Source organism: Myxocyprinus asiaticus, chromosome 47, assembly GCF_019703515.2.
Source record: "Myxocyprinus asiaticus isolate MX2 ecotype Aquarium Trade chromosome 47, UBuf_Myxa_2, whole genome shotgun sequence".
NCBI lineage: Eukaryota > Metazoa > Chordata > Actinopteri > Cypriniformes > Catostomidae > Myxocyprinus > Myxocyprinus asiaticus.
The window spans coordinates 2,401,831-2,428,933 of record NC_059390.1 but is presented as its reverse complement, the minus strand read 5'-3'; the positions used below and the strand labels follow the sequence as shown (position 1 = coordinate 2,428,933).

At 38.7% G+C, this 27,103-nt stretch overlaps 2 protein-coding genes across 5 annotated transcripts in view; one reads left to right on the top strand and one right to left on the bottom strand.

Annotated features, from left to right (window-relative positions):
• LOC127436527 (fatty acyl-CoA reductase 1-like) overlaps window positions 1-8,572 on the top strand; it is a 37,459-nt gene extending 28,887 nt beyond the window's left edge. For both annotated transcript variants that reach the window (XM_051690791.1, XM_051690790.1), the window contains 7 exons: window positions 19-63; window positions 210-328; window positions 512-579; window positions 3,381-3,552; window positions 3,647-3,776; window positions 4,559-4,686; window positions 4,984-8,572. In XM_051690791.1, the coding sequence (XP_051546751.1) occupies window positions 19-63; window positions 210-328; window positions 512-579; window positions 3,381-3,552; window positions 3,647-3,776; window positions 4,559-4,686; window positions 4,984-5,146 (825 nt within the window). In that variant the 3' untranslated portion in view covers window positions 5,147-8,572. The remainder of the gene's footprint in view (window positions 1-18; window positions 64-209; window positions 329-511; window positions 580-3,380; window positions 3,553-3,646; window positions 3,777-4,558; window positions 4,687-4,983) is intronic.
• An 808-nt stretch (window positions 8,573-9,380) lies between these two features.
• On the bottom strand, window positions 9,381-24,082 carry LOC127436518 (Schwann cell myelin protein-like). 3 transcript variants are annotated; one of them, XM_051690770.1, is made up of 10 exons: window positions 23,985-24,082; window positions 23,714-23,782; window positions 23,139-23,498; window positions 22,469-22,795; window positions 21,763-22,029; window positions 21,345-21,605; window positions 14,162-14,458; window positions 12,358-12,445; window positions 12,190-12,256; window positions 9,381-12,078 (listed from the first exon to the last, which is right to left on the bottom strand). In XM_051690770.1, the coding sequence occupies exons 2-10, from the start codon at window positions 23,757-23,759 to the stop codon at window positions 11,854-11,856; spliced, it is 1,938 nt and encodes a 645-aa protein (XP_051546730.1). In that variant the 5' UTR covers window positions 23,760-23,782; window positions 23,985-24,082; the 3' UTR covers window positions 9,381-11,853. The 3 variants fall into 3 exon arrangements, with proteins under 3 accessions (XP_051546730.1, XP_051546731.1, XP_051546732.1); XM_051690771.1 differs by lacking the exon at window positions 21,345-21,605; XM_051690772.1 differs by lacking the exon at window positions 21,763-22,029.
• Between the last annotated feature and the right edge of the window lie 3,021 nt (window positions 24,083-27,103).

Sequence of the window (27,103 nt, the reverse complement as noted above, 5' to 3'; positions counted from 1 at the left end):
CTTTTGCTTTTATTATAGGGCTGGATAGACAACTTCAATGGACCAAGTGGCATCTTCATTGCTGTAAGTATGAAACAATCTGCCTTTTTTAAATTACTCTGTATTTCCTGAAATCATTTAACAGCTTCTTAAATGCCTCCATGAGCGTCACAGTCAAACATGGGGCTTTTAGCTATAGTTTATACTGTATTTTTATGAATTGTTTGTAGGCAGGGAAGGGAATTCTGCGCACCATGAGAGCTAGTAATGACGCAGTGGCGGATCTGATTCCTGTCGACGTGGTTATAAACCTAACGCTGGCTGCTGGGTGGTATACCGCGGTACACAGGTGAGCACCGACACAACTGGCGTAAACAACACACTCTCTCTAAAAACCAGTTTGATTTGTTTGTGACCTGCAGGTAATTAAACAGAGACAGATTCGCTTGAAATATTTTTCTGCATTTATATATTTCTGTTGGAGGGGGTCATGGCAGATTGTGATTCCCTTGTTGTTATCTTCACATTTCAGACCAAAAACTGCACTTGTGTACAACTGCACAACAGGCGGCATTAACCCCTTTCACTGGGGTGAGATCGGTACGTAACGTCTATTTTAACACTTTAACAACTTTGAGCTGGCTGCATACTGCAAAGTGTGAACTGTAAATTGCCTACTGTTTTAATTTATAGTATGTGAGACAGTTTGCTACAATAGCGCACTTTTTCAGCCGTCTTGGTTCCGGAAGTATTTTTCCCAATAAATTTTTCCATAGAGATTTCATAAAATACGTCATAAAAGAGTTGAGCCATGAGCCAAAACAACCATTTCTGATGTGAATCACAACATTACAAACTTTGCTTTGAAGCATAAAAGTATTTGCAAGACAAAAAGTCTTTAATGAGAGAATGAACTACAATCCCATGAAACATTGGAAATGATGCAATCGAATTAAAATGATGGGACAATATCAAACTATTGATAGAAAGTTGTTTATTATAAATTTAGAAACAATATATTTAAAGTGAACTGCAAACCGACTCAATTGCGTCATTTACAGCGCGTCATGGGCGTGGGCAGTCGTTGCAGTTCTCTGATTGGTGGATCCTATACCTAGGATTATGGGTTGTGTAGTTCTTCAGGAATTCCACTATTAACCATGATTCTTTTTCAAGTTAAGATGAAATAACATGGACTGATGGCTTCAACAGTTTAACAACCTCAGTGCTCTAGCTCAGCGAGTATTGACGCTGACTATTAACCCTGGAGTCACGAGGTCAAATCCAGGGCGTGCTGAGTGACTCCAGCCAGGTCTCCTGAGCAACCAAATTGGCCCGGTTGCTAGGGAGTGTAGAGTCACATGGTGTAACGTCCTCGTGGTCGTGATTAGTGGTTCTCGCTCTCAGTGGGGCGTGTGGTAAATTGTGTGTGGATCGCGGAGAGTAGCATGAGCCTCCACATGCTGTGAGTCTCCGCGGTGTCATGCACAATGAGTCACGTGATAAGATGCGCGGATTGACGGTCTCAGAAATGGAGGCAACTGAGACTTGTCCTCCGCCACCCGGATTGAGGTGAGTAACCGCGCCACCACGAGGACCTACTAAGTAGTGGGAATTGGCCATTCCAAATTGGGAGAAAAGGGGATAATTTTTTATTGTTGTTTTTCTAAACAACCTCAGCGCTCACGGTAGGTCTCTTGAAAGATTTGTGAATTATCGTTAATAATGAATTCCCCTATGGAATAAATGAATGGGATTTTTGCTTCTGTGCATTTTGCCAAATGTAGTTGATCATATGGGTTTTCAATGCATACAGAAAATGTGCATATTGTGTTCTATACAGTATACTGTACATACTCCATAATATACACTATGTGTGTGTGTGTGTGTGTGTATATATATATATATATATATATATATATATATATATATATATATATATATAAAATATTATTATTTATTTATTTATTTATTTGTATTTTTTTATGTATGTAGTATGCCATTCCAAACATTCCCTTTATACAGGTGTGGGTGTGTGTGTGTGTTGGAGCTGGGGGGCAAATCACAGTGCAAAGCAGCTAAAGCCTGGCATTTCCATGGTAACAGCACAGGATGGGATTTTACCATCAGCAACATCTGTCTGCCTGTGCCAGTCTGATTAACATTACCATGCCAACACGCTTGAGGCTGTGTAATGCAACAAATGGTTGAATCATAGTGATTTAGTTACAATTTATTAAAGATACTGGAATCATTTATGTTATATGCAAGCTACTTCAACAGTACAGAACTATATTTTTAAGGCCAGAAACAGACTTTACGCCAGTACGTGTATGCAGATGCAAGCGCTTGACCAACGCGCGGTCCGCTTGAACATGCTTAACGTGCGTTTTTGCGTTGCTGTGGCAGTAACAACCTCATTACTGAAGGGGCTGAGTTACCTTTCAGAAGTCTGTGCCATTAAACTCGATGTGTTATTATTCAGGTAAGCTGCTATAAATATAGTGACTTTGACTTACTTGCTCAGCAATATACTCTTCAAACTGTTGCTCCGCCATGACAGTAGTCGACTTGACAGAGAAAACTCACTGAAGAAGTGGACAGTTCACACTAATTTTGCTGTAGCATCCCTTGAGGCAACGTTGAGAATCCAGCTTGTGTTGTGAACTGCAGTCTGACACATTTTGGAAAGCAACAACGCATGAAAGCAATCGTGCGTAGCTAGAAGCGTCTCCATTCACATACTTGAATGTGAGTGACTTACAAGTGCCCACCCACTTATTCAGCGTCTGGGTTTCCGGGAGTAATTTACCCATTCATTTCTTTCGTAGTCTTTTCTTAAAATCCTTCTTAAAAGTTGTCAGCCATAAACCAAACCAACCAGCTCCGAGGTAAATCACAACATCACTAACTTTGTTTTGAGGCAAAAAAGTATTTGAAAATCAGACAGAAAGACACAGGTACAAGACTGTGTTCATACCGTCTTTCATGAGGGTATAGACTACAGTCCCATCAAGCATTGCGAATGATGTCATTGAATAATAAAAGCATAGTTTGTTGAAGCTTATTTTGAAACCATTCTTGGTAATTTCACGTACGCTTCATTCTTAATTTACAAGTAATCGGTTACTCTGTGTACTCTGGGTTAGAGTACTCGACTTCAAAATTACTTAAAAAGGCCCGTCCCCTAGTATCCCTAAGAGTGAGCATTATTATTTTTGTTATTTTCAAAGCAATAGCTTGCATTGTTTTATAGTTTGCTTTAGCAAACACTACTAATTATATGGAACGCTGCTAAATAACAGCAGTAAAGTGTCATATAAGAGCCATTGTGGATTTGCATAATTCTTAGTTACGTCATATTTTATTAAAGACATTTATGTTTATTTTATACTTCATAGAACATCACGTGATATCAACATTCAAAAGGAATCCTCTGGAACAGGCCTTCCGTCGGCCAAATGCCAACATCACCTCCAATTACCTGATCAACCAGTACTGGATCTTCGTCAGTCACAAGTTTCCCGCCCTCATCTATGACCTCTTCCTGCGACTGTCTGGACAGAAACCACAGTGAGAACTCTAGAGTGTCATAAGTGTACACTAATTTAATAAATCATGCTTATAGAAGTTAAGAGACAAGTTTGTGCTTTGTGGTTTTATTCAGAATGATGCGTATTTTCAACCGGCTGCACAAAGCGATCGGTCTACTGGAATACTTCAGCAGTCAGGACTGGGAGTGGAAATCAGACAACATGACGATGCTAATGAGTCAAATGAGTCCAGAAGACAGGAAGGTACATCTCACATGTCCATACACACCAACAAAAAAAAAGACACTGAGAGTATGTACTTTGCTCTGGTGATAGGAAAGTACATACTTTTGAGTGCGGAGCAAAAGAGTTATGTCATTATTGGAACACACTGTAATGATACACAGCAATTGTGGCCTTTTGTTTGCGCTTGCATGTAAGTTAGCAACTAGCTAAATGTATAAAAAAAATAAATAAATGCTTGTCCTCGTGGTGGTGCGGTTACTCACCTCAATCCGGGTGGCGGAGGACAAGTCTCAGTTGCCTCCGCTTCTGAGACCGTCAATCCGTGCATCTTATCACGTGACTCGTTGTGCATGACACCGCGGAGACTCACAGCATGTGGAGGCTCATGCTACTCTCCGCGATCCACGCACAACTTACCACACGCCCCATTGAGAGTGAGAACCACTAATCACAACCATGAGGAGGTTACCTCATGTGTCTCTACCCTCCCTAGCAACCGGGCCAATTTGGTTACTAAGGAGACCTGGTTGGAGTCACTCAGCACGCCCTGGATTCGAACTCGCGACTCCAGGGGTGATAGTCAGCGCCAATATTCACTGAGCTACCCAAGCCCCAAAAATGCTATTACTTTAAGGAATATTTGGGGTTCAATACAAGTTAGGCTTAATTAATGACATTTGTGGCATAATGTTGATTTCCACAAAAACTAATTTGACTCGTCCCTCATTTATTTTGCACACAAGCTGTTGAGGTAAGACTGTCTTTAGTTCACCATGTCACTTGTCATTGTACTCTTTCAGACCTTCAACTTTGACGTTCGTCAACTGAACTGGCCGGAGTACATCGAAAATTACTGTATCGGCACCAAGAAGTACGTTCTGAACGAAGACATGTCCGAAATTCCTGCTGCCAGACAACACTTGAGGAAGTACGTCCAATGTCAAAATGCACTCTCAGCATCCAGCACCAACAGGATCTATTTTATAATGCTTAATTGTAACGATATTGCTATAATGCTTTGCAGATGCTTGTGTAACCAACAAGAGAGTGCAGTTGTCAATAATGTGTACAGTAATGACTGAGTAGATGAACAATGTAGACTCTTATGTTAGTGCCAAGAAAATGTTAAAAGTTCATTTTGCAAGTGGCATCGGGTTAGCATTCGTGTTCAGTGTTTTATTTAATCAAATCGTTGAGTTATTAATTGTCTCTGTCCTCTTCACAGGCTGAGAAACATTCGATACACGTTCAACACAGTGTTGCTGGTGTTTATCTGGCGAGTCTTCATCGCACGCTCGCAGATGGCCCGAAACATCTGGTACTTCGTTGTGAGTTTGTGCTTCAAGTTCCTGTCGTACTTTAGAGCGTCGAGCACGCTGACCCAATGACCCCAGAACACAGGATGTGTGTATCCTCCTCCCCTGGGTACAAGAGAGGTGTATTCAGCCTTTGACACACACACACACAAACACACACACACACACACACACACACACACACACTTGATCCACACTGATGCTTCTTTAGCTTTCCTCACCGGTTGCTTATCCAACCCCACCTTAACGCCCTCTTGTTGACACGTGCTCTATTTTTAAAGTTGTCCTCTTTTATAACGACTGTACTTAATACCAGTTATATATGCAACCGCGATTTACAGTGTTTCTTTATGTTTTATCGGCATCCAAAGTCTGGAGACGTTGCCTTTTGTGTCTTCTGATTATTTTAGCCTTCTTGAATACAGTGTTCCATCAACGGATGATTATTAACAAGTGAACTTTGAGGTATACTTGACTTGCCAATGAAAAGCTTTGGTGATTTCGGCGTATGTGTTTGTGTATTGTCTGTTTGTTTATCCGTTGTAATGTGTCTAATCTGTTCTAATACCATGTAATCAAGCCACAAAACTCTTTTACTCTGGGTCAGGTTTCTTTTTTCTTAGTTTTTTTAGTTTTTTTCCAGAGGGAAGGGCAAGTAAAAATGTCTGATGCATGCAGAACATACCACTTTTTTCTGTGTTGTTGTTATGAGTTATTACAATTATATGTCCATTATTTTAACATAAACACCATTTGGGTTAATCCCACTGAAACGTCCAGGTCATATTTCAACCTGAAATCAAAAGAAAAAAAAAATTGCATAAAGAAAATGAAACCTTTAAGACGATTATGATTTTTTTCTTAATCCTAACAACAGATTTCTTCACTCAAAAAAAGTATTTTAAGATTTACGCATTTCAATTTTTATTTGTACGTTTTATTTATTTTGTTAAAAATGTAACAATTCAATTTGATGGAATTTTGTTAAGAAATTTAAATGTCAAAATCTTACAATTAGGCTAAATGTATTATTTATTTTTTGAGTGTTTTTATACTTTTCACTCAAAACAATAATTGTAAAATTTACCCATTTAATTTCATAACAAAATAGTAATCTTTAATAAAAGTTTTATTTCTTTAATTTTGTTCAACACTACACAATTCTGTAGCAATAAAATTGAAATGTGTAAATCTTAAAAATAGGCTAAAATGTTTTTTTTGGGGGTGTTGGTCCAAACAATAACCTTTTTAACCATTTTCTTTGTGGAAAAAAAAACTATTTCGATTTTTGGGGTGAAATATGACCCAGACATGTACTTGACATGTTTCTTGATATTCACCCAATCATGTCTGTTAATTTGTATGTTTGGATAGCGGTACACTGAGCTTGTAACATATGCATCTTTTTTTCAAGATCATTATGTGAGTTAGAGAAGAATATTCTGTCTGCAGATGGGCATAAGAAAGATTCCTTGATCTGTAAACATTCAAAAGTATATAAATATATTCGTTTTCAGATTAAGTCATTATATGCATACCAAAAAATGTACAAATGTATATGTGCGAGAGTGAATCAAATGGCTGGTTAGACCGTCTATTTCCAAAAATGGGCTTCCCATATTTTTTAAAGAAAAGGTAAAAAATGAAGAAAAAATATTCAGAGATACTGTTTATTATAAAGCGATGAGTCCTGATTTCAATGTCTTTTTATTAACTACTATTTAAAGTGCCCTATATAGAATTAAAAGGGACCGTTTTTGTAATCACGGGCCAACCTTCAGACATACGTGTTTAAAGTCAACATGAAATCAAAATTGACCTTGTTTACTGTCTGAACGCACATTCCTGGTGTTATTGTGAACAATTCCATCTGTGCATGTTGTTCCACAGAAAATAATGTTATCTTCATAATCTGTCTTCCTTCCTTTTCGGATGACATCATTAATAGCTCTTTAGTTTTCTATTCCCAATGGATAAAATTGGGTGCCGCAATATATTCTCATTGAATTTCCATTTACTCCGCAATACATCACATTAATGAAGTCAAATGGGTTGTGGACACCATTCCATGTTGACTTTAACATCACACCTTATAACAAAAGAGAAAGTTTTGCTTCCTCAAAACGAAAAAAAAAACACAGTTTATGCATTTCATAAGGGAACGTCCCTCAAAAATATTTGAAAAGTTCTGGTAGTGTAGAACGTCTGTATGCAGCACGCCTGAGGTTCTTCCTGTCTAGAAACACTTTTGCTAATCTGTTATTGGTAACAAAGTTGCTTTTTCACCTTTGCTCAATTTCTGAAGCTAGTTTATTTACATTTGCTGTTTAAAGCTTTGTGAGATAGATTAAAAAATGTGTATTTATCAAGTTTTATGAATCAACTGCTCTGCCAGTGGTAAAATATAAACTAATATTCCATTTTCAAATTCATATGATTTTACAGCATCCAGTTGGCATGATTAATTAACACTATTTGGACAGTATCATAAGTCCTGCTCTGGTGGAATTATTAGCTATATAAACAACAGGCAGGGCTTTCATTTTTGTACTCTGTCCTCTGGTGGTCTGTTGCCAAATTGTATTTTTAGATTGCAGTTTCTAAGAAGCTTCGCCTTCCGTTGTCTGGTAATTTCTATGTTTCGTGCACAGTGTTCATCATCGACAACAACAGCACGTCTTCCTCCGCTTAGTTTTGAGTCTTTTGATCAACAGGTGAAAGATCATTTTACATGCAAGAAGGGAAGCTTGTTTGTTATTCTGCACGTTCGCATTAGAAACATAGAAACACTAGAATTAGAAACACTAAAATTTCCTCTAAGGACGAATAGAGCATTCCAGAACACATAGCCATGTTTTCTACTATAATGAAGCACCTTGATGTCTTAATAATGACCACCCCTCGTTTTTAGCAAAGCTCTACTGCCAACGTGATATCTACAATCTGTTTATGCTCTCCCACAGAGACAAATGAAACATGTTTTTATGACATAATTAGTGTTGTACATGGAGTATTACCTAGAGCAGTGGTTCTCAATTGGTTTTGCATTGGACCTCAAGTGGCAACTCAACGCAGTACCAAAATTTTAGTAGTACAAAAAGTTGTTCAATCTTTTGAATTTAGCATTGTTTCAGGACAGACCTGTCAGCCATTACTGGGTCAGTTGAGAACCACTCATCTGGACTATTCTGCTCTAGTGCAATACCAAAACTATTGAGGTGTATTGGGTTATTTAAGATGCACTGCTGTAACTCCCGAATTTACTCTGAGGCCATGAGTGGGAAAAAATGTTTTATGAAAAACTTTCCCCTGTACTGAAAATGTTTCTTCTCCCTTGTAACAAGTGCATGTTTGATTTTTACATACAGGATTTACACAGCAATGTCATAGTTGTTAACATGGATTATGACCTTTCTCTACTCACCATTTGTCTTTGGTCTAAACTTTGTGCTGTCAAACTTGTCAAGTTGAGATTCTTGAATAAAAACTGCACTTTGATCAATTGTGTGCTTGGCCGTTTGTTGCAAAGAGTTCATGAGAAAAACAAACAGAAATGTACTGTTTGACTAAATCACATTTACTAAGAAAGACATGTTACCTTGTTGCTTGTAATATGATAGTTAAATAGATTGTAGATTAATAAAAGTCTAAATTGTAAAGTAATATATAGTTGCAATGTTGGTCTCTTGTTCAGTTGATTGTTTAATCCTTCATAATGGACTATTTTTCCAAGCTGTATTTTTAAGTTAGTGAACAAGTCAGATAATAACATTATTTCAATGCAGACCAGCATTTCTTGTCCATGTTTTAAGTAGACATGTAATAAACTGAATAATGAACAGTCAGTCCATCATTATTGCAAAATAAACCCCTTCAGGTAGGGATGCACCGTTATTAAATCGTTTGCCTGATATCGATTTTAACAAAAAACTTTATGCCGATACCGATATTTTGTCACTTACCTTATTTTGCCATCAGATCAATGTTTTACTTAAGAATCATGCTTTATAAATGTATGAAAAGATTCAAAAGCTTTTTTATTGTTCTAAAAATAAATAATTTCCATTGAACATGGATTGGATCTGTTAAAAACACACATACAGTATATAATCATACTCACTATAAACTATACTACACTACTCTCTCCACGCCCCACCCGAGAGCCCTCCAAAATCTCCAAATACCTGCCCCATTTCTGGACATACAAATCCAAGTCACCCCGTCTTCCCAATGACACCGCCTCATAAGCTGCCACCCTCCCTATCTCCGTGCACCACTCTGGATATGGGGGCGCACCAGCTGACCTCCAACCCCTCAGAATAACCTGCCTGGCGATCATCACACAGGTCAGAACCCAGTTCTCTATATGACTATCCCCCACATTGATGACCACCCCATTGCCCAGAACACAAAGTCTGGGGCAAAACGAAACCCGAGTGCATACCACGTCACACACAAAATTCTGAACCTTCAACCAGAATTTCTGGATCTCGACACACCACCAAAAAACATGGGTTGTGTCTCCGTCCTCCGATTGGCATCTCCAGCAGGTGGGTGTGTTTTTAAGACCAAGCCTGTACAATCTAGAGGGGGTCTAATAAAATTTATGCAAAATTTTTAATTGTATAAGATGCACCCTTGCATCTCTAGATGCAGACTTAACGTTTTTAAGAATCCTAGCCCACACTCCTTCCTCCAATGCCAAGTTGAAGTCTTTCTCCCATACTCTCTTGAGGGAAGTTAAAGCTCCATCCCCCAGACTCTGAATTAACATGGAGTAATACACTGATGCCTCATGACCTTTTCCAAAACCCGCAATCACCTCTCCCAAAGCATCTGCCTCCTTAGGGGAGGTGTGTGCTACTCCCAAAAATTGTACAAAGCAGGTGGCGCAGTTGTACATACCTATAAAACTGAAGTCTGGGGATCCCAAAATGTTGAACCAAATTTTCAAATGATCTCAACACTCCACTCTCATATAGGTCACCGAGTGTAGCAACCCCCCTCACAATCCACTCTAGCCAGCAGAAAGGGGACTTGCCAATACACAATCTTGGGTTCTGCCATATGCTCGAGGCAACATTTAAATAAATGTCTGATTTAAACATTCTGGACACTTTTATCCATACCGAGTGTAAATGCGAGATAACGGGGTGTAACTTAACTTCTCTGATTAGTTTGAGAGGCTTTGCAATGGTGAAATAGGGGCAAGTGCTTCCTGTTCAATACAAAACCAGGGAGGGGCTGTCTCAGGTGGAAGTGACCAATGAGCCAAATGTCAGAATGCATAGTAATAAAACAAAATCTTGGGTAGGCCTAGCCCACCTTTGTCAATTGGTCTATGTAACTTATTGAAATGCAGTCTGGGATGTTTACCATTCCAAATGAAGGACTTCGCTATACTATCAAATTGCTTGAAATAAGAGAGGGAGAGATTGTAGCAGGTAGTTGAATTTTGGAATACAATTCATTTTAAAAACATTAACCTTCCCAATCATAGATAAATGTAATGAAGCCCACATTGCTTGAAAACCTTTTTATTAAAGGGTCAAAATGAACTGAGTGCCAACCCTTCTACATCATTATTTCAGGATTGTGCATTTTCAGGAGTTTTTACAAAGTGTCTTGATAATTAATTAAATAATAAAAATAAATGGTTTTCATTTGGTCAATAACTGGCCGATGAATATCAGTGGCCGATACATCAGTGCATCCCTACCCCTGGTTAATACCCAAAAGACCCTTCAGGGTTTTGTGTAATGATGACTTGATAAGTCGATGTAGAACACTTATTTAGAACTTGGACTTTCGTTCTGCGCCAAAGACTAGAACACAAATCAATCTATATTTAACAAAAGGGAACAGTACGCAGACTGCAGGAAATGTCTGTAGTTACTTAGGAACTGGTTTGAACTGATTTTGTCTATATTGATAGCATTTGTGTACTTTTGTATTTCTTAAGTTCTCTGTCTTTGTATTTATTATTATACTTGTGTAAAATATTGGATGAAGGATTTCAGAGACAAAAGTTTTTATCAACATTAGAGGTTTAAATTCATCCACAACTCACAAAAGGTACAAAAGGTTTGTGTCTCTGTTCTTGAAGTTGTGATGTGTTGAATGCCTTGTACATTCTTAAAAAGCAATTGATTGTTAAAATATAATTAAAGTAAGATGGTGCAATGATAGATATAATAAACTTTTGTTTAAACCTAATTTAAAAATAGTAATTACATTTTGAATAGGAAGTAGATTTTTTAAAAGACATAATTATCCTCTAAATCCAATTATAAAAAGCAATATATACAAAACCTACTAGGCAGCACTTTATATAATATTGTATCTATGAACGGGATACTGGAATACCTTTCTGGACCCATTGAGAAGTTTCTGTCTGAAAGCTGTTAACACTAGAACTTCTCAATAAAACTTACACTGAGGTCAAGTAAGTTTCCAAGTGCTGATCTGGTTGAGAAAAATGCACTACCTAAACTCAGGTACATGACAGACATGAACTTCTGACCTCCTTTTCTGCAGATACAATCTCTGGCCACAGATTTCAAGTTTTTCAAGACATTAAAATCTCTCTAGAAGTGTAACATCTAGCTTTCTGTTGTTGAATCTTTCCATAAACGTTTGGATGAGTGAGTGGCCAAGTCTGGTCCAGTTTTCTTGCCTCTGTAAACATTTTCATACGTCGCATCTTCTGAGGACACGTCTGTGATGTTTGTCTTCTTGTCTTGTGTGGTTTGATCTTTCTTGGAGTCCATCGTAGATGCTCAGATGTCGTTCTCTGCCTCTGGTGCTCCTGCTGTATGATGTTGGATGACGGTGTATTCAGTTGTCAGAGATGAGAGGCCAATAATCTCTCCTGACGCTGGTTCAGCGTTTGTGAAGTCAATTAAGGAATAATGGAGAGATTCTTGAGTGAACCCTCCACCATGTGGCATCATGGCTTTATTGGAAAAAACAAGCTCTTCTTCTTCTTCGTCCTGTACAACAACCTAACGTGGACCAGAAACAAAGTAGAATCAGTTGAAAGGAACCTTATTACAGCAAAACCCCTGACGTCCTAGAGAATTAATATTGTGTGAATGCAAGTGTGTTTAATTAACTCTTTGAGTCAGAATGAATCCGGTGTTGTTATCTTGTCTGGTCTCTATTGGTTTGCAGTTCTGTCTTCTGGAAAAAGAGGTTTCATGTATATATGATGGATTCTTATACAGTTATAGTATGTAGTTCTACTTGTCTGTCCTCAAACCTTATATGTGCCATGGACTCACCGTTTGTAGAAATGTGTCATGATCCAAAACATCACCACCACTGATGCGCCAATAGCAACTCCAACAAGCAGTGAGGAATGGTGGAAACCTAGAGAGAAACAAATGAGAACCAGTGGTATCAATTCATTTATCAAAATGAGAGGCAGACAAAGGAAAGGTTTTCTGCTCAGAGGTTGTTCTTTCATTGCTCAGGACCCTTAGAATTTCAACTATGTTTCATTTAAATGATACTAAATATTTGAGTTCATATAGATTTTTTGATTGCAGACTTTGGTATTTTGGCAAATCCGAGCAGTCGAGTACAATTTGAGACATTGTTGAGATCTCTTCTGTGACACATGAGATTACTGGAGAAGTAGGAGACTAAAGCAAAAGTCTCCAGTTGCACTTGGTTTTAGAGGTTGACCGATAAATCGGTTTTACAGATTAGTCGGTGTCAATACTTGCATTTTGGAACAGTTATTGCAAAAAAGGATGCCGATAGTGACCGATATTTTTTTTATTATTATTATTTATCTGTGTTCCTTTGTGGCCAAAACCCTTCATCTGGAGATATACAGAGTATTGTAACAAAGCAAATACACTGCCGTTGTGTGTGATTGTAAGAGTGCACATGATCTATTTCCCTTGTACATTTGTGTGAGCTGGAAGCACAGACATTTCAAAATAAGAGTCCCCATTTTTTCTGGTTATTGTTGGGTGTTTGGTTGCACAACAAACACGCATCTGGGATTTTAGTTATTTTGGATTTTACAGCCACTATATCTGTGCACATCATAGTAAGGAAAGACTAAGATTTTTTTTTAACATTTTGAATAAATCAATTTGAAAAACTATCGGCCGATTAATTGGTTATCAGCCTTTGCCACCACCGTAGATATCGGTATCTGCAAAATCCACTATCGGTCGACCTCTACTCTGTTTAATCTCATCTGTGTTTAGAATAAACTGTTGAGGTATTAAAGGGAGATTAATATGGTCTTGGAAGAAACTGATGGAAAGGACAAAAGTGAGATTAGTGATGATCCGTTCATGAACAAATCTGTGTTTTTAAATGAATCTTTTAAAAAATCGAATCGTTCTCTGAGTCATGTTTCTCGTTCACTGAAGTCTCTCCCTTTCCAAACCACTGGGCTCTAGTTTAAAGTGCGAGACTGCTTTGGTGGCTTTTCATTTCTGTAATGACTGACTATAGCATGAGCGAATAGCATTCGAGTCATTGGTTTGACCAACTGAACGAATACGCCCCTTCACTGAACCAGTTGTTTCAGATGAGACATCTCATCGCCAACAAAATGAATGTACTGGTACTGGTACACTCGTTTGCGAATGAAATAAATTAATCAGTCAGCAGTCAAGAATAAAGGAGTCAGAGGAATTATGAGTAAAAGTGACTTATGACCACACATTACAATGACAGAAGGATGCTATTCATACTCATAATTACTTTTTCGGCTGTTAATGTTGTCTTTTTGGTATAATTTGCTAAACGTCATGCCCAACAGTTCACAAAATGATAGATGTTTTGTGGGTCATTTGTAGTCAGATTTGTAAACGCGTAGATTTGAATAAATTTAGACTTGTTTTGGTCGTGAATGACTCTGTGCTTTTGGTTCAATGACTCACTCAAAACCCATAAAAGATGCTCATTTATCGCCACCTATTGCCGTAAAGGTGTAATTTGCAGAAATGATCACTGAACGAATCTGAACGAATCTTTTTGGTGAAAGGTGGTCACTGGAATGAATATAAATCCCCACTATGAAAATGTGTGGCTTGAAATAGATCAGACATAGAAACTCACCTGGCTTATGATGTGGAGTTAGAAGCATCTGAAACTTTTGGCTGGCAGTGCCATGAACATTAGTGCTGACACACTGCAGAGAGGGCGTGTCTTTGAGTGATTGACGGATGGTGAGGACATTCCTTAAGCTTGTGTTCTTAACTCGCTCTTCACTGATGGCCGTGCCCGTAGAGTTAATGACGGGATGTCTAGACAGATGCCACTGCAGTGTAGGAGACGGATTTCCACGAACCTCACAGACACACACGATTACGTCACTATGGCTACAGGAGGAGGAGGAGGAGATTTTAGGTGCATCTGAAAGAGAGAATGATAATTAACGTTATGATGATGGTCTAGACTTTAATGTTGAAGTGTGGAATTTCTGTGCCACTAGGAGCACCAAACACAATTGCAAAAATAATGAAGATGGGTGCCAAAGTACACACTACACCTGTGGTAAAATTTCTGACTTCAGGACTTACAAGTAACATTTACTGTATAATGACACTACTTGAGTTTTGTTCTCCTTGTAGGTTGTGAGCTGTATTGCTCACTGTGTGGTGTCCCAGGTGTTCTTCATTGTCTCTGTACCAGGTGTAGTTGAACACTGGTGGATTTCCATCACTGATGTGTTTTTAGGGGCATCTACAAAACACTGTTTGAGGAACTGTTGAAGTCTTTTCAAGTACTTACTGGAAACTTCATAGTAGATGCAAAAAGGAATGAGTCAAGGCCAGACAAGACTCAAACAAGAAAAATATATGAGGAAATAATAGTCTGCTGAAGTGTTTGTTGTTTGTAAAACAAATGTTCTACTCAGTCTTTTGTAGCACAGACAATTTTGTCAGGTCTTTAAAAAATGCAGATGATAAATTATTTTTATTAGATGATAAACTAAAAATGAAAATTAAGCTCAAATTATTTTCTGTGGTGGTAATCAACAAGTGATGTCCTAAGAATGTTTGTATCTTTTTTCTTAAACTAAATAGCTAGATACCTTCATGCAAACTTCTTATAATTTATCCAAAGAACTGTAATTTGTTTTCATGAGAAGCTTTCAATATTCCAGTCCCTGTACATGCCAACATCAAGATTAAAATTGTATTCTTTCAAAACAACCACCAAGAAAAGGCCATGACTAAACAAAGAAGACCAACAGAATAAACGAGAAGACCAAGGTTACATTTTTATGTTTGTCACCTCTGAAGTGTTTGATTTAACTGCATCAAGATAGTCTGGTGATAATAGTTTCTTGTAATTTCACAGCTTTCAATGCAGTTTCACATGGGTTTTATACAGCAGTCTGACATTTCAAAACACTGCAGCGTAACTTGAGCATGATATTTTCTGCTACAAGAGACTGCACAAAAGGAGAACCAAATCACCAACACTCTTTCAATTTTCAATGTGAAAATCATAGCGAAACTTCTTCATTCTAAATGTGATGAAAAACAGAGGAACACTGAATATGAGCTCAATTTGTACATGTCCTAAAGAAACTGTGAGTGCTGCCTATCCATGCAAAACTCCCCACCACAATGTTAGGGTGTTGTAAGTGGTTGCCAGGGCTTTGGTTTGCAGTCGCTAAGGTGTTCTGAGCATTTTTGGTGCATTGCTATGCAGTAGCTGGGATGTTCTGAGTGATTGCTAGGTGGTAGTTTACTGGTAGGCCACAATTGCTGGGACAGTCCCCTTGGAGAAAATTGAGGTTAGGCACTTTATTCAAGGGTACTATGAGCATAAGACCAGAAACTCTAAAGGTCACTCATTGTTCCTACGTGATATTAAATGTTATCAATTATCAGATTAAATGGGAGTGCAGATTTAATCCTGCAGTTGAAAAAAGGAAATTACTTTTCTCAGTATAACTAATTTACAGTATGAAAACTGTACATTAATCTCTTGGCTGACTTTATCGCAGCGTACTTAATCAGTATTTTGTTTGTCAGTTAAAAAATATATCTAAATATCTTTAAAACAAGATTATATTTAATCGAGAGGCTAGGTTGTGTAAGAAAATGGATTTTCGATTGTAAGATTTATGCTAAAAATGTAACACTTTACAATAAGGTTTCATTCGTGATATTAGTTAATGCATTAGGTATCATGAACTAACAATGAACAATATATTTTTAACAGCATTTATTAATCTTTGTTAATGTTCATTTATAAAAATACAATTGTTAATTGTGTTAAATAGTTCATGTTAGTTCATTAACTTATGTTAGCAAATACAAATTTTGATATAAAGAAGTTTTAGTATATAGTATGTTGAAATTAACATTAAGAAAGATTAATGAGTATTGTTCATTGTTAGTTTGTGTTAACTAGTTTACTAATGTTAACAAATATAACCTTATTGTTAAGTTTTATCAAAAAACTTCAGATTCTCTGACAACAACTTTAACTGTCTCATTCAGTTTTGCTTAAGTAAATTTTTCTTGTTTTAAGGATGATTAAATATTGTTACTGGAAATGAATTTATTTGTTTAAGAGTTTGTCATTTTTTACACATAATGACTGTGCACATTTCTGAGAAATTCCAGAACTGTGCAAAGTAGCACTTCTCATATTGCTCTTCTGTTTCCCTTGGAGGAATCACTTTTATTGTAGTTTTGCTCATTTTTAAGTTGCTTTTGTATAAAATTGTTCACTGAACGAATACATGTAAATTTGAACATGTAGGAAAGAGCTGATTATTCCAACGCTGAGATATTTTGAGGGTTGCTAGGTGGTTGTTTACTGGCCCAAGTCTCTGTATATTCTTTTCTGTAAATTTGGCTTAATTCCCTCCTTCAATGTAAGTCTACAGGGCTTTTGCCCATTTTATCGACCTCTTTGTAGTATTTTTAAGTCTGATTGTTTACAGCACACTTCTCCTCACACTGTAAAATATAATTAGTTGACTTTACTTTGAATCGATTGCCTTAAAAAAATTAGTAATCCTGGTAGCTGTCTAAACTTGCTGGGCATTATTGTTATTCAGTGGTCCAGCTACAGGTTTATCAACCAGGAGCTACCCATTACAGATGTTTCGCCCCATTAATCCCGTAACATCTTCTGGTGGTGGGGCAGCGGTCAGGGACGTTTCCTGCCACCCCTGCAGCTGGACACCAGATGCTTTCCACTGCATCTAGTTCTTGCATCTCCATTAAGACATTCCTTCTTTACAGGTCATACCAGACAGCCAGGGTTGGTTAGGTTCAGGCTTTGTTTAGGGTAAAGTTGTCTGTTTTGTGAAACTCATTTTATTTTATATCACTATTGGTTAGTAGTAGGTTAAAGTTTTAGGTTAGGGTGGCATGTTTTGCTCATTAAAACCCCCATCTAACATTCACCTGTAAAACCTTGTCTGATTAAGACACATTTAACTCACTTTTGGCACCCCCTGCTGGACATTTCACAGGGAAACTGCAGCTAAACGTGTAATGAAGCACGCAATTTGAAATGTTGCCAGGGTCACATAATGTTCATGAGTCCAGGCTTCATTTTTTAGCTTTCTCTACCATTTCCTTCAGAGACTTCGACACCTGACCTCCACAGGGTAAGTGGCAGCCCATCCATTTTCCCTGCACTCAGTGGCCAAATCGGCATATTTCACTGCTTCTTCTCATAGGCTGCCTCCAGTTCCTCTTCCCATGGGGCAGTAAGCTCAATCCTTATGAATTTTTTAGCTGACACAATTGAAAACACTACGTCAAGCCTCAAGACCTTGTGTTGCACCTCCCTTTTTAAACATATCTATTTGACTCAAGTCAAATACTTACTACAAAGGTTACAGCCATCAGAAATACATTCTCAGCACCACACCCTGTCAAACACCCACCTCCTCTACGCAGCTCTTCTGTCTCTATGTTCTCTCCTCTGACTGACACTGAGGTCTCTAAACTCCTCCTCTCCAACCACCCCACCATCTGTTCCCTTGACCCCATTCCTTCCCACCTTCTCCAGACCATCTCTTCATCCATCCTACCTGCACTCACACACATAATTAACACATCTCTACTTACAGGCACTTTTCCCACTACATTTAAGCAGGCTCGAGTAACCCTGTTGCTGAAGAAACCTGCACTTAACCCCACACAAGTAGAACACTACAGACCAGTCTCTCTCATCCCATTCATGGCGAAAACACTTGAAAGGGCAGTTTTCAATCAAATCTCTGCCTTTCTCTCACAGAACAAGCTGCTGGATGACAATCAGTCAGGCTTTAAATGTGGACACTCCACCGAGACTGCCCTGCTGTCTGTCACTGAGTCGCTGAGACAGGCGAAAGCTGGATCCAGATCATCCGTCCTGATTCTGCTGGATCCTTCTGCAGCCTTTGACACAGTCAACCATCATATCCTACTCTCCACCCTCTCTTCTCTGGGCAACACAGGAACTGTTCTTGACTGGTTTAATTCCTATCTCTCAGGTAGGTCCTTCAAGGAAGCCAGGAGAGGTGAGGTGTCCAAGTCACATCAGCTACTTACTGGGGTACCTCAGGGTTCAGTGCTTGGGCCACTTCTCTTCTTTATATACACAACATCACTGGGACCCATCATTCAAGCACATGGTTTCTCTTACCACTCCTATGCCGATGACACACAGCTCTACTTGTCTTTCCAGCCCAGTGACACCACAGTGACTGCTCGAATATCTGCCTGTTTGGCAGACATCTCGGCCTGGATGAAGGAATACCACCTACGACTTAGCCCAGCCATGACCGAACTCCTTGTCTTTCCAGCCAACACTGCTGTTGAACACAACATCACCGTGCAGCCAACTAAACCAACTAAATTTCACAGACCACATCTCAAAGACAGCACGATCATGTAGATTTACACAATATCAGGAAGATAAGACCCTTCCTTTCTGAACATGCCACACAACTTCTTGTTCAGTCACTTGTCATAACTAGACTGGAGTACTGTAACGCTCCATTGCAAGCCTCCCTGCATGCGCAATTAGACCCCTGCCAATGATACAGAATGCAGCAGCACGTCTGGTCTTTAATGAACTAAAGAGAGCGCATGTTACACCACTCCTTGTCTCTTCACTGGCTACCAGTTGTTGCACGTATCAAATTCAAGGCTCTGATGCTGGCATACAGAACATTCACTGGGTCTACTCCAGCATACCTAAAATAATTTCTGCAGAGCTACGTTGCCACCAGAAGTCTGCGGTCGGCTAAGGAACATCACATGCCTGTCTGTTGTACCAACACAGACAGGCATCATTCCTGGCTTTCGGCTTCATCGTACCACGTTGGTGGAATGACCTTCCCAACTCCATCCGTGAAGCTGACTCACTTTCTATCTTCAAAAAAACAGCTAAAAACACATCTTTTCCATGAGCACTTAACCAGTCACTAAAAAAAAAAAAAATCTTGTTGCACTTTAATCTGTCTTGGATACTATTCTGATGCTAGTGAAACTTGTAATTCGGCACTTTTCGTACCACTGTCTCGCTTATAATGTATTCGTCTTTTGTAAGTCGCTTGGACAAAAGCATCTGCCAAATGAATAAATGTAAATGTAAATGTAAGTAAAGTGGACTGGAGAAGTACTTGTGTCATTAAAGTTACCTAATGTGGTCCTCTCAAAGAGTAAACTTAATAATTTAAGTAAAGTTAACTAGTATCTGTGATTAAAGTGGGATGGTTTTTACCTTTATTTAAATCAAGTAATGGCACGTGGTATGAGGAAAATTATGACTGGGCACTGTGTCAGTCATAGAGCACATTGTATTCTCCCAAATACTGTACTAAATACTGTAGTCAGGGCTGTAGCAGGAAATTCTGGGCCCCCTGACTCTATATTGTTCTGGCCCCCTTTCATATTAAAAAATACAGTCTAAAGGGGGGCCTGGGTAGCTCAGCGAGTATTGATGCTGACTACCACCCCTGGAGTCATGAGTTTGAATCTAGGGCGTGCTGAGTGACTCCAGCCAGGTATCCTAAGCAACCAAATTGGCCCGGTTGCTAGGGAGGGTAGAGTCACATGGGGAACCTCCTCGTGGTCGCTATAATGTGGTTCTCGCTCTCGGTGGGCACGTGGTGAGTTGTGTGGAGAATAGCGTGAGCCTCCACATGCGCTATGTCTCCGTGGTAAAGCACTCAACAAGCCACGTGATAAGATGCGCGGATTGGCGGTCTCAGACGTGGAGGCAAATTAGATTCTTCCTCCGCCACCTGGATTGAGGCGAGTCACTATGCCACCTCGAGAACTTAGAGCGCATTGGGAATTCCAAATTAGGGAGAAAAGGGGAGAAAAAAAAATACAGTCTAAAATTTGTTGTGGGCCCCCTGGAGCTGTGGGCCCCTAGAATCGTTACCACCTTTCACCCCATTAGCTATGGCCCTGACTGTAATCCTAGCCATATGGAGCCTGTAAGGCAGAGTACCCTGCCAGGAACAATCTGAGGCACCTTTCTCCCATCGCAAGAAAATCTGGGCCGTGTGGACTGTGCTTTAATATACTGTAAAAAGAATAATTTTAGACCCAGTTGTTGACTGCACTGCTTGGCGCAGAAATAGAAACCATTCCAAAAATAGAAAGCCCTGTCGCTGTCGCTCAGCTGGTTAGGACAAAAACTCTGATTAACATGGAAAAGATACCTTTTATCGCGTGTCGCGACGTTGCATCTGGTTAGGACATGGTGATAAACTTAAGTAAACTAATTACTTAATTTGAGATAGCAATTAGTATTTACAGTGGAACAAGCTGCACAATTTGAGGTATCATTTATATCCGAACCACAAACATGACACCTGAAGTTTAAAACTTATGGTTAGGGGGCTGTTCAAATCCTTAACCTTAAGAATGAGCCTAAGTAATGAGTGACTTATTAATTATACTGATAATTAATACTCTGTCACATGTTCCCTGTTTGTGCCTAGACTTTTATGTTGAAATTTTTGTTGCTTAGTTCCCCATTCCTGTTTCCTGTGTTAGTTTTGTAGTCCTTTGTAGTTTATTTTATGATTGGTTTACCCTGATTGCTTTTCCAGGTGTTCCTCCTTCCCTTGTTTTCCCTTGTGTATTTAAGCCCTTGTTTCCCCTGGTTTCTTTGTCAGTATTTGCATGTGTTCTGTTATGTTCTGTGCATTGTGCCCAGTGTTTGCTTCTTTATATTCTGAGTTATTTTGTTTACCTTATTGTTTGAGTAAAAGCTGCATTTAGATCTTTAATCCTTGCCTGCCTCGTTACATACTCACACTGAATATCCAGCAGTACAGATGAGTTTTGGGTGCCGTATTGATTCCGAGCTGTACAGTAATATTGGCCACTGTGCGTCAGGTTGGTTTTATTGATGGTGAGATTTTGTCCAGACTGTTCCAGTTGTTCTTCAGTGTCTCTGTACCAGTTATAGTTGAACACTGGTGGATTTCCATCACTGCTGCAGGTCAGAGTCACTGAACGGCCCTCCAACACAGAACCAGATGGATTTACAGTCACTGATGTGTTTTTAGGGGCATCTAAAGGAAAATAATTCAGATCGTCAGAATATTCACTACCTGAAGTTGTATAATATTGCAGTGAGACAGTATTATACTGAGAAATCTGTTTCAGGTCACACTTGAGTCGAAGGTGCCCGTGATGTGAGTAAAAGTGAAGTAAACTCTGAATACTCACACTGAATATCCAGCAGTACAGATGAGTTTTGTTTTCCATGTTTGTTTTGAGCTGTACAGTAGTATCGACCACTGTGTGTCGAATTGGTCATCATGATGGTTAGAGTGTCTCCAGTCTGCAGGTGTTTCAGGTGTTCTTTAGTGTCTCTGTACCAGTTATAGTTAAGCACTGGTGGATTTCCATCACTGCTGCAGGTCAGATTCACTGAATGGCCCTCCAACACAGAACCAGATGGATTTACAGTCACTGATGTGTTTTTAGGGGCATCTGAGGGAGAAAAACTAGTTCAGTCTGCAATATAATTTAAAGTAATATGATTTGTACTTTGTGTTCCAGAAGGAAATGACAGTGCTTGCAAGGCAGCAGAAAAATAGTGTTAAAGTTAAGGCAAGTTTAGGCCTTTGTTTTTGTGTAACTTTATTGCAACACTCAAAGCGCATTATTATAAGTCAGTGGGGGATTTGACAAAAATAAATAGCACCCCTAATGCTTAAAACTGTTTAGAAAACGGAGTTTGAATAAAGTTTACACATTAAGTAGTTCGGGCTGCAATAATTGTCCCTGTACTTCATTTATTTATTTATTGGTCAAATATCCCATTAACACATTGTTAGAATGTTTACGGTTTAATAGAGATCGAGTTTAGAACAAAACCAAACCAGAACGTCTGAGGAATATCAGTACAGAACAAATATTCCTGTCTTACACTGAACACGTAGTGTAAGGGATGCTTTTTCTGTTCGGATCTGTTTCTTCAGCTGGTATTTTATTGTGCAGGTGAAAGTGACTCCATGATGAAGATGAGTTATATTGAAGTTCAGATCAGAGATGAGTTTCGTTTGGTCCTGACGTTTCTGTTCATTGAGGATGAGTGTGTTAGGGGAGGAGCTCCATGTGAGAGATGGTGGATTATAGGGGCAGTAAATGTTTGCAGAGCAGCGCAGAATCACAGAACTGTCCTCCATCACCTTCTGATGAACTTTCACCTCCATCTGATCATCATACAACTGCACTGTGGGTTTAGATGGAGACGCTGAGACAGAGATGGAGTCAAAAATGACAAGGTTGTTACAAGACTGCTTGTACGATGATTATTATTATTATTCTGTACTAGATTCATTATATGGATAATTAAATCCAACTCTGAACATTTTCATTACTAGTATATATTATTAAATTCCCTTTTCACTAGCACAAAACTTTTCAACTGTTTTATTTGCTGTACATAAAGTCCCCGAACATGATTCGGAGGTCAACTTTGATGGTTAAATTAAATCTGTATTATCTCAGTTGATTCATCAATGAATTATGAGTTGGATGTCATTGCACATTAGCTACTGTTTATTTACTTTCAGAGATCAAAATATAAAACTCACCTGAGACATTAATTATGACTTCGGTATGGCTGGATGTGGAGTCTTTTTTATAGCTATATTTCAGATTTTGGCTTTCAATTCTGAAGTAATATTCACCGCTGTCAGACTGTCTGACATCATCAAAGCGGGTGGTGCAGTTTTTGTCTGTGGGTTTGCCAAATATTTCTCCTTTGAGCTTTCCTGAGCTGGGAAACACTTCATTATCGAAATGTCCACGTTTAAACCATTTTCGTGTTACACTGTTAGTGAGGTAATCTTTTACATTTCTATCAATATCAAAAGTACAGGGTATGAAAACACAGGATCCTTTTAGAGCTTCTATCCTCGCTGGTAGAGAGATATTGAAGTCACCCAAAACATCTACAGAACACAAAACACAAACTTATGAATTAATACATGAACTAACGGCTTACTGAGTTTACATCCAGAATGATCATTCAAAAGTAGTGCTCTTTAATTTCACACAAAAGTCAGATCAAAAGTCAGTATCTGAAACTGCTTTTGTGTCTGTATCTGCTTTCAAACAATTAATTCAGCTTATTGAAAAGATGAATAACTAATAAGAATGAGACAACCTTGTATCAGACATCCAATGAGGATGAACTTCACAGCTGTTTCCATTATTTACTGTATGCTGGGTCAACCTTAGAGTAGAATACAGTACATTTACAAATGAACATACTCATAGGTAAAAGATTTCAAAAAACAAAGTTAAAAGTAAGAGCAAATTACAAAGCTTAATTATTTCCCTTTGTCTACAAGTGTGGAGGAATTTAAACTTATGACAATACTAAATATACAGAAGTAAATGTAGGTCTTACAGTACAGGCATAAAAATGTACTTACCAGAAAACACTGTTGAAAAATAATTATAAAAATAATGAGCACTCTTCTGTTACACTGATGATGTTCGATTGGATGGAGGGAGCAGTGTGTGTGGAAATTACGTCTTCACTGATGTTATATTTAATACAGCTTCCTCTTTTATTCAGAAATGGCTGACCTCAAAAATAACAAAAGCCTAAGTGTGAATTCGATACAGACATATTGCATATTTAACACATCCAAGCAAATTATTTTTTAATCCGTTTTTAATGAGAGCATTCATTGTGATGTGAACCTGATTACTCATTTTCAGTGTTTATGCAGATTTTTTTGACCTGTTAAAAACTCTGATCTTTATATTCAGAAATGAGCATTTAAAGCACAACAATACTCTCATTTATTCATTATAAATATTCCCAAACATTTCAGCACTCAAGATACGAAACAATACGTTATTCAGGAGTAATAGATACATTTGCATATTATTTCTTTTCAGCATTTACATTTCATTTCTAAATTGCTTTATTTTGAGATTATAGTGTTAATATTGTGTATTGCTGCATTAATGTTCATGTTCTGTATTCTGTGTTTTGTAGAACTTTAGTTTGACAGTTTCTCTCCCATTGACTTTAAATAAGGAAGGTGAGAAGTTTTGCACTAAAAACTTTCAGAACAGCTGTTTATTTCCTGTGTGTGTTGTCTGTGTCTATAGAGTCAGCACCAAAGATATGCACACTTGTTTGCATTATATGAATTACTTTCAGTTTCATATTTCTACAAGGCAGAGCCATCGAGAGGCCTGAACGCGATATTTGACAACATATTGCAGGTCATTAACCTTATTCCTCATTAGCCAAGAAACATAATGCTTAGCTTTAACTTAAAGCAATGAAGCCACACATGATGAAAGAGAGCCTGAGTATTTTAACAGCACGTGCTTGTAATGTATTCTAGTGACCACTGGGCGTAACTGTTTCTCTACATTTGTGCTGTACTTTTGGATGCTTCACACAGATCTTCAATAGATTACTGGAGCAGTGTGAAGTCCCATGCTGCTTCAAATGCTCAATCATCATTCCTGTCCCAAAGAAACCAAAAATCACAGGACCTAATGACTACAGACCTGTCGCCCTGACGTCTGTGGTCATGAAATCATTTGAGAGACTGGTGTTGGCCCACCTGAAGATGATCACGGGACCCTTTCTAGATCCCCTTCAAATTGCTTATCGAGCAAACAGGTCTGTGGATGATGCAGTCAGCATGGGATTGCATCATATCCTGCAACATCTGGACAGACCAGGGACATATGCAAGGATCTTTTTTGTGGACTTCAGTTCAGCTTTCAACACCATCATCCCAGCTATCCTCTGGACTAAATTACACCAACTCTCTGTTCCCATGTCTATCTGTCAGCGGATTACCAGATTTCTGACGGACAGGCAGCAGCTTGTGAGACGGGGAAACTCATTTCTAGCACCTGTACAATCAGCACTGGTGCCCCCCAGGGATGTGTGCTCTCCCCACTACTCTTCTCCCTCTACACCAATGACTGCATCGCCAAGGACCCCTCTGTCAAGCTCCTGAAATTTGCAGACGACACCACTGTCATCAGCCTCATCTGAGATGACGATGAGTCTGCATACAGAAGGGAGGTTGAACAGCTGGCTGTCTGGTGCAGTCAAAACAACCTTGAGCTGAACACGCTCAAAACGGTGGAGATGATTGTGGACTTTAGGAGGAACCCCCCAACACTGACCCCCCCTCACCATTCTGAACAGCACTGTAGCAGCAGTGGAGTCATTCAGGTTCCTGGGCACTACCATCTCACAGGACCTGAAGTGGGAGACCCACATTGACTCCATTGTGAAAAGAGGTTGTACTTCCTTCACCAGTTGAGGAAATTCAACCTGCCACAGGTGCTGCTGATACAGTTTTACTCAGCAGTCATTGAGTCTGTCCTCTGCACTTCAATAACTGTCTGGTTTGGTTCAGCTATGAAATCAGACATCAGAAGACTACAAAGGACAGTTCGGACTGCTGAGAGGATTATTGGTTGCCCCCTGCCCTCCCTTCAAGAACTATACACTTCCAGAGTGAGGAAAAAGGCTGGAAAAATCACTCTGGACCCCACTCACCCAGCCCACTACCTTTTTGAACTGTTGCCTTCTGGCCGAAGCTTCAGAGCTCTGAGCACCAGAACCGTCAGTCACAGGAACAGTTTTTTCCCTCAGGCTATCCATCTCATGAACAGTTAAATTGCCCCATTGAGCAATAACTATGTGCAATACACAGTTTAGTCTTTTTTATATTATCCAACACATCCAACCTCTTCTGCCATTACATTCTTCTGGAAAAAACAAAACAAAAACATTTGCACTGTACATAACAGATTTGTATTTACACTGTACATAACAGATTTGTATTTACACTGTACATAACAGATTTGTATTTACACTGTACATAACAGATTGTATTAGATTTGCACTACCCATGTGTATGTGTGTATGTATGTGTGTGTCTGTACGTATGTGTAAAATTAGTTTTATTTTTTATATTTTATTATTATCTATGTCTTGCTGCTGTTTTTGTATTGTTGTACACTGGAAGCTCCTGTCACCAAGACAAATTCCTTGTATGTGTAAGCATACTGGCAATAAAGCTGATTCTGATTCTGATTCTGATTTTGCGAAATCACAATGACAGCTGAAGGAATGAAAGTCCCGTCTTACTTAAATAAATTTAGCCACTTTTTGATCGAACCATTGCTTGTTTTGTTTTTATTTTGTCTGTTTTAATTGCTGATATAAAATATATTATAAAACAATAGTTTTGGGGATTTCGGTCTTTCTTCATTCAAATAAATAGGAGCTGTAACAATATGACTGCTGAGTGAACCGACTCGCTCCATTAAACTCTTTGTGTCCTCCTGTTTTTTGTCCTGCCATAATTGTTTGCACCTTATTTAGTCTGAATAGTTTGTGTTTAACTACCATTTGTGTTTGTTCTAGTTCTTGGTCGATGTTTCACATATAAGATAGTGCCCGCTAGTAGTAGTGTTTGATTTTGTAAACAGTATTTAGATAAATGGTGTCTTGTCTCTAGATATGGCTGGAGTTCCCCCTTCAATGTAAGTCTGTGGG

Bases quoted from the DNA above. Each gene is read 5' to 3' on its own strand.
- LOC127436518 (XM_051690770.1), bottom strand. From the start codon at position 23,759: ATGGAAACAGCTGTGAAGTTCATCCTCATTGGATGTCTGATACAAG. The intron at 12,257-12,357 runs GTGAGTCCATGG...CTCTTTTTCCAG, and splicing joins ATGACACATTTCTACAAACG to AAGACAGAACTGCAAACCAA. The intron at 12,079-12,189 runs GTTAATTAAACA...GGTCCACGTTAG, and splicing joins GATTCATTCTGACTCAAAGA to GTTGTTGTACAGGACGAAGA.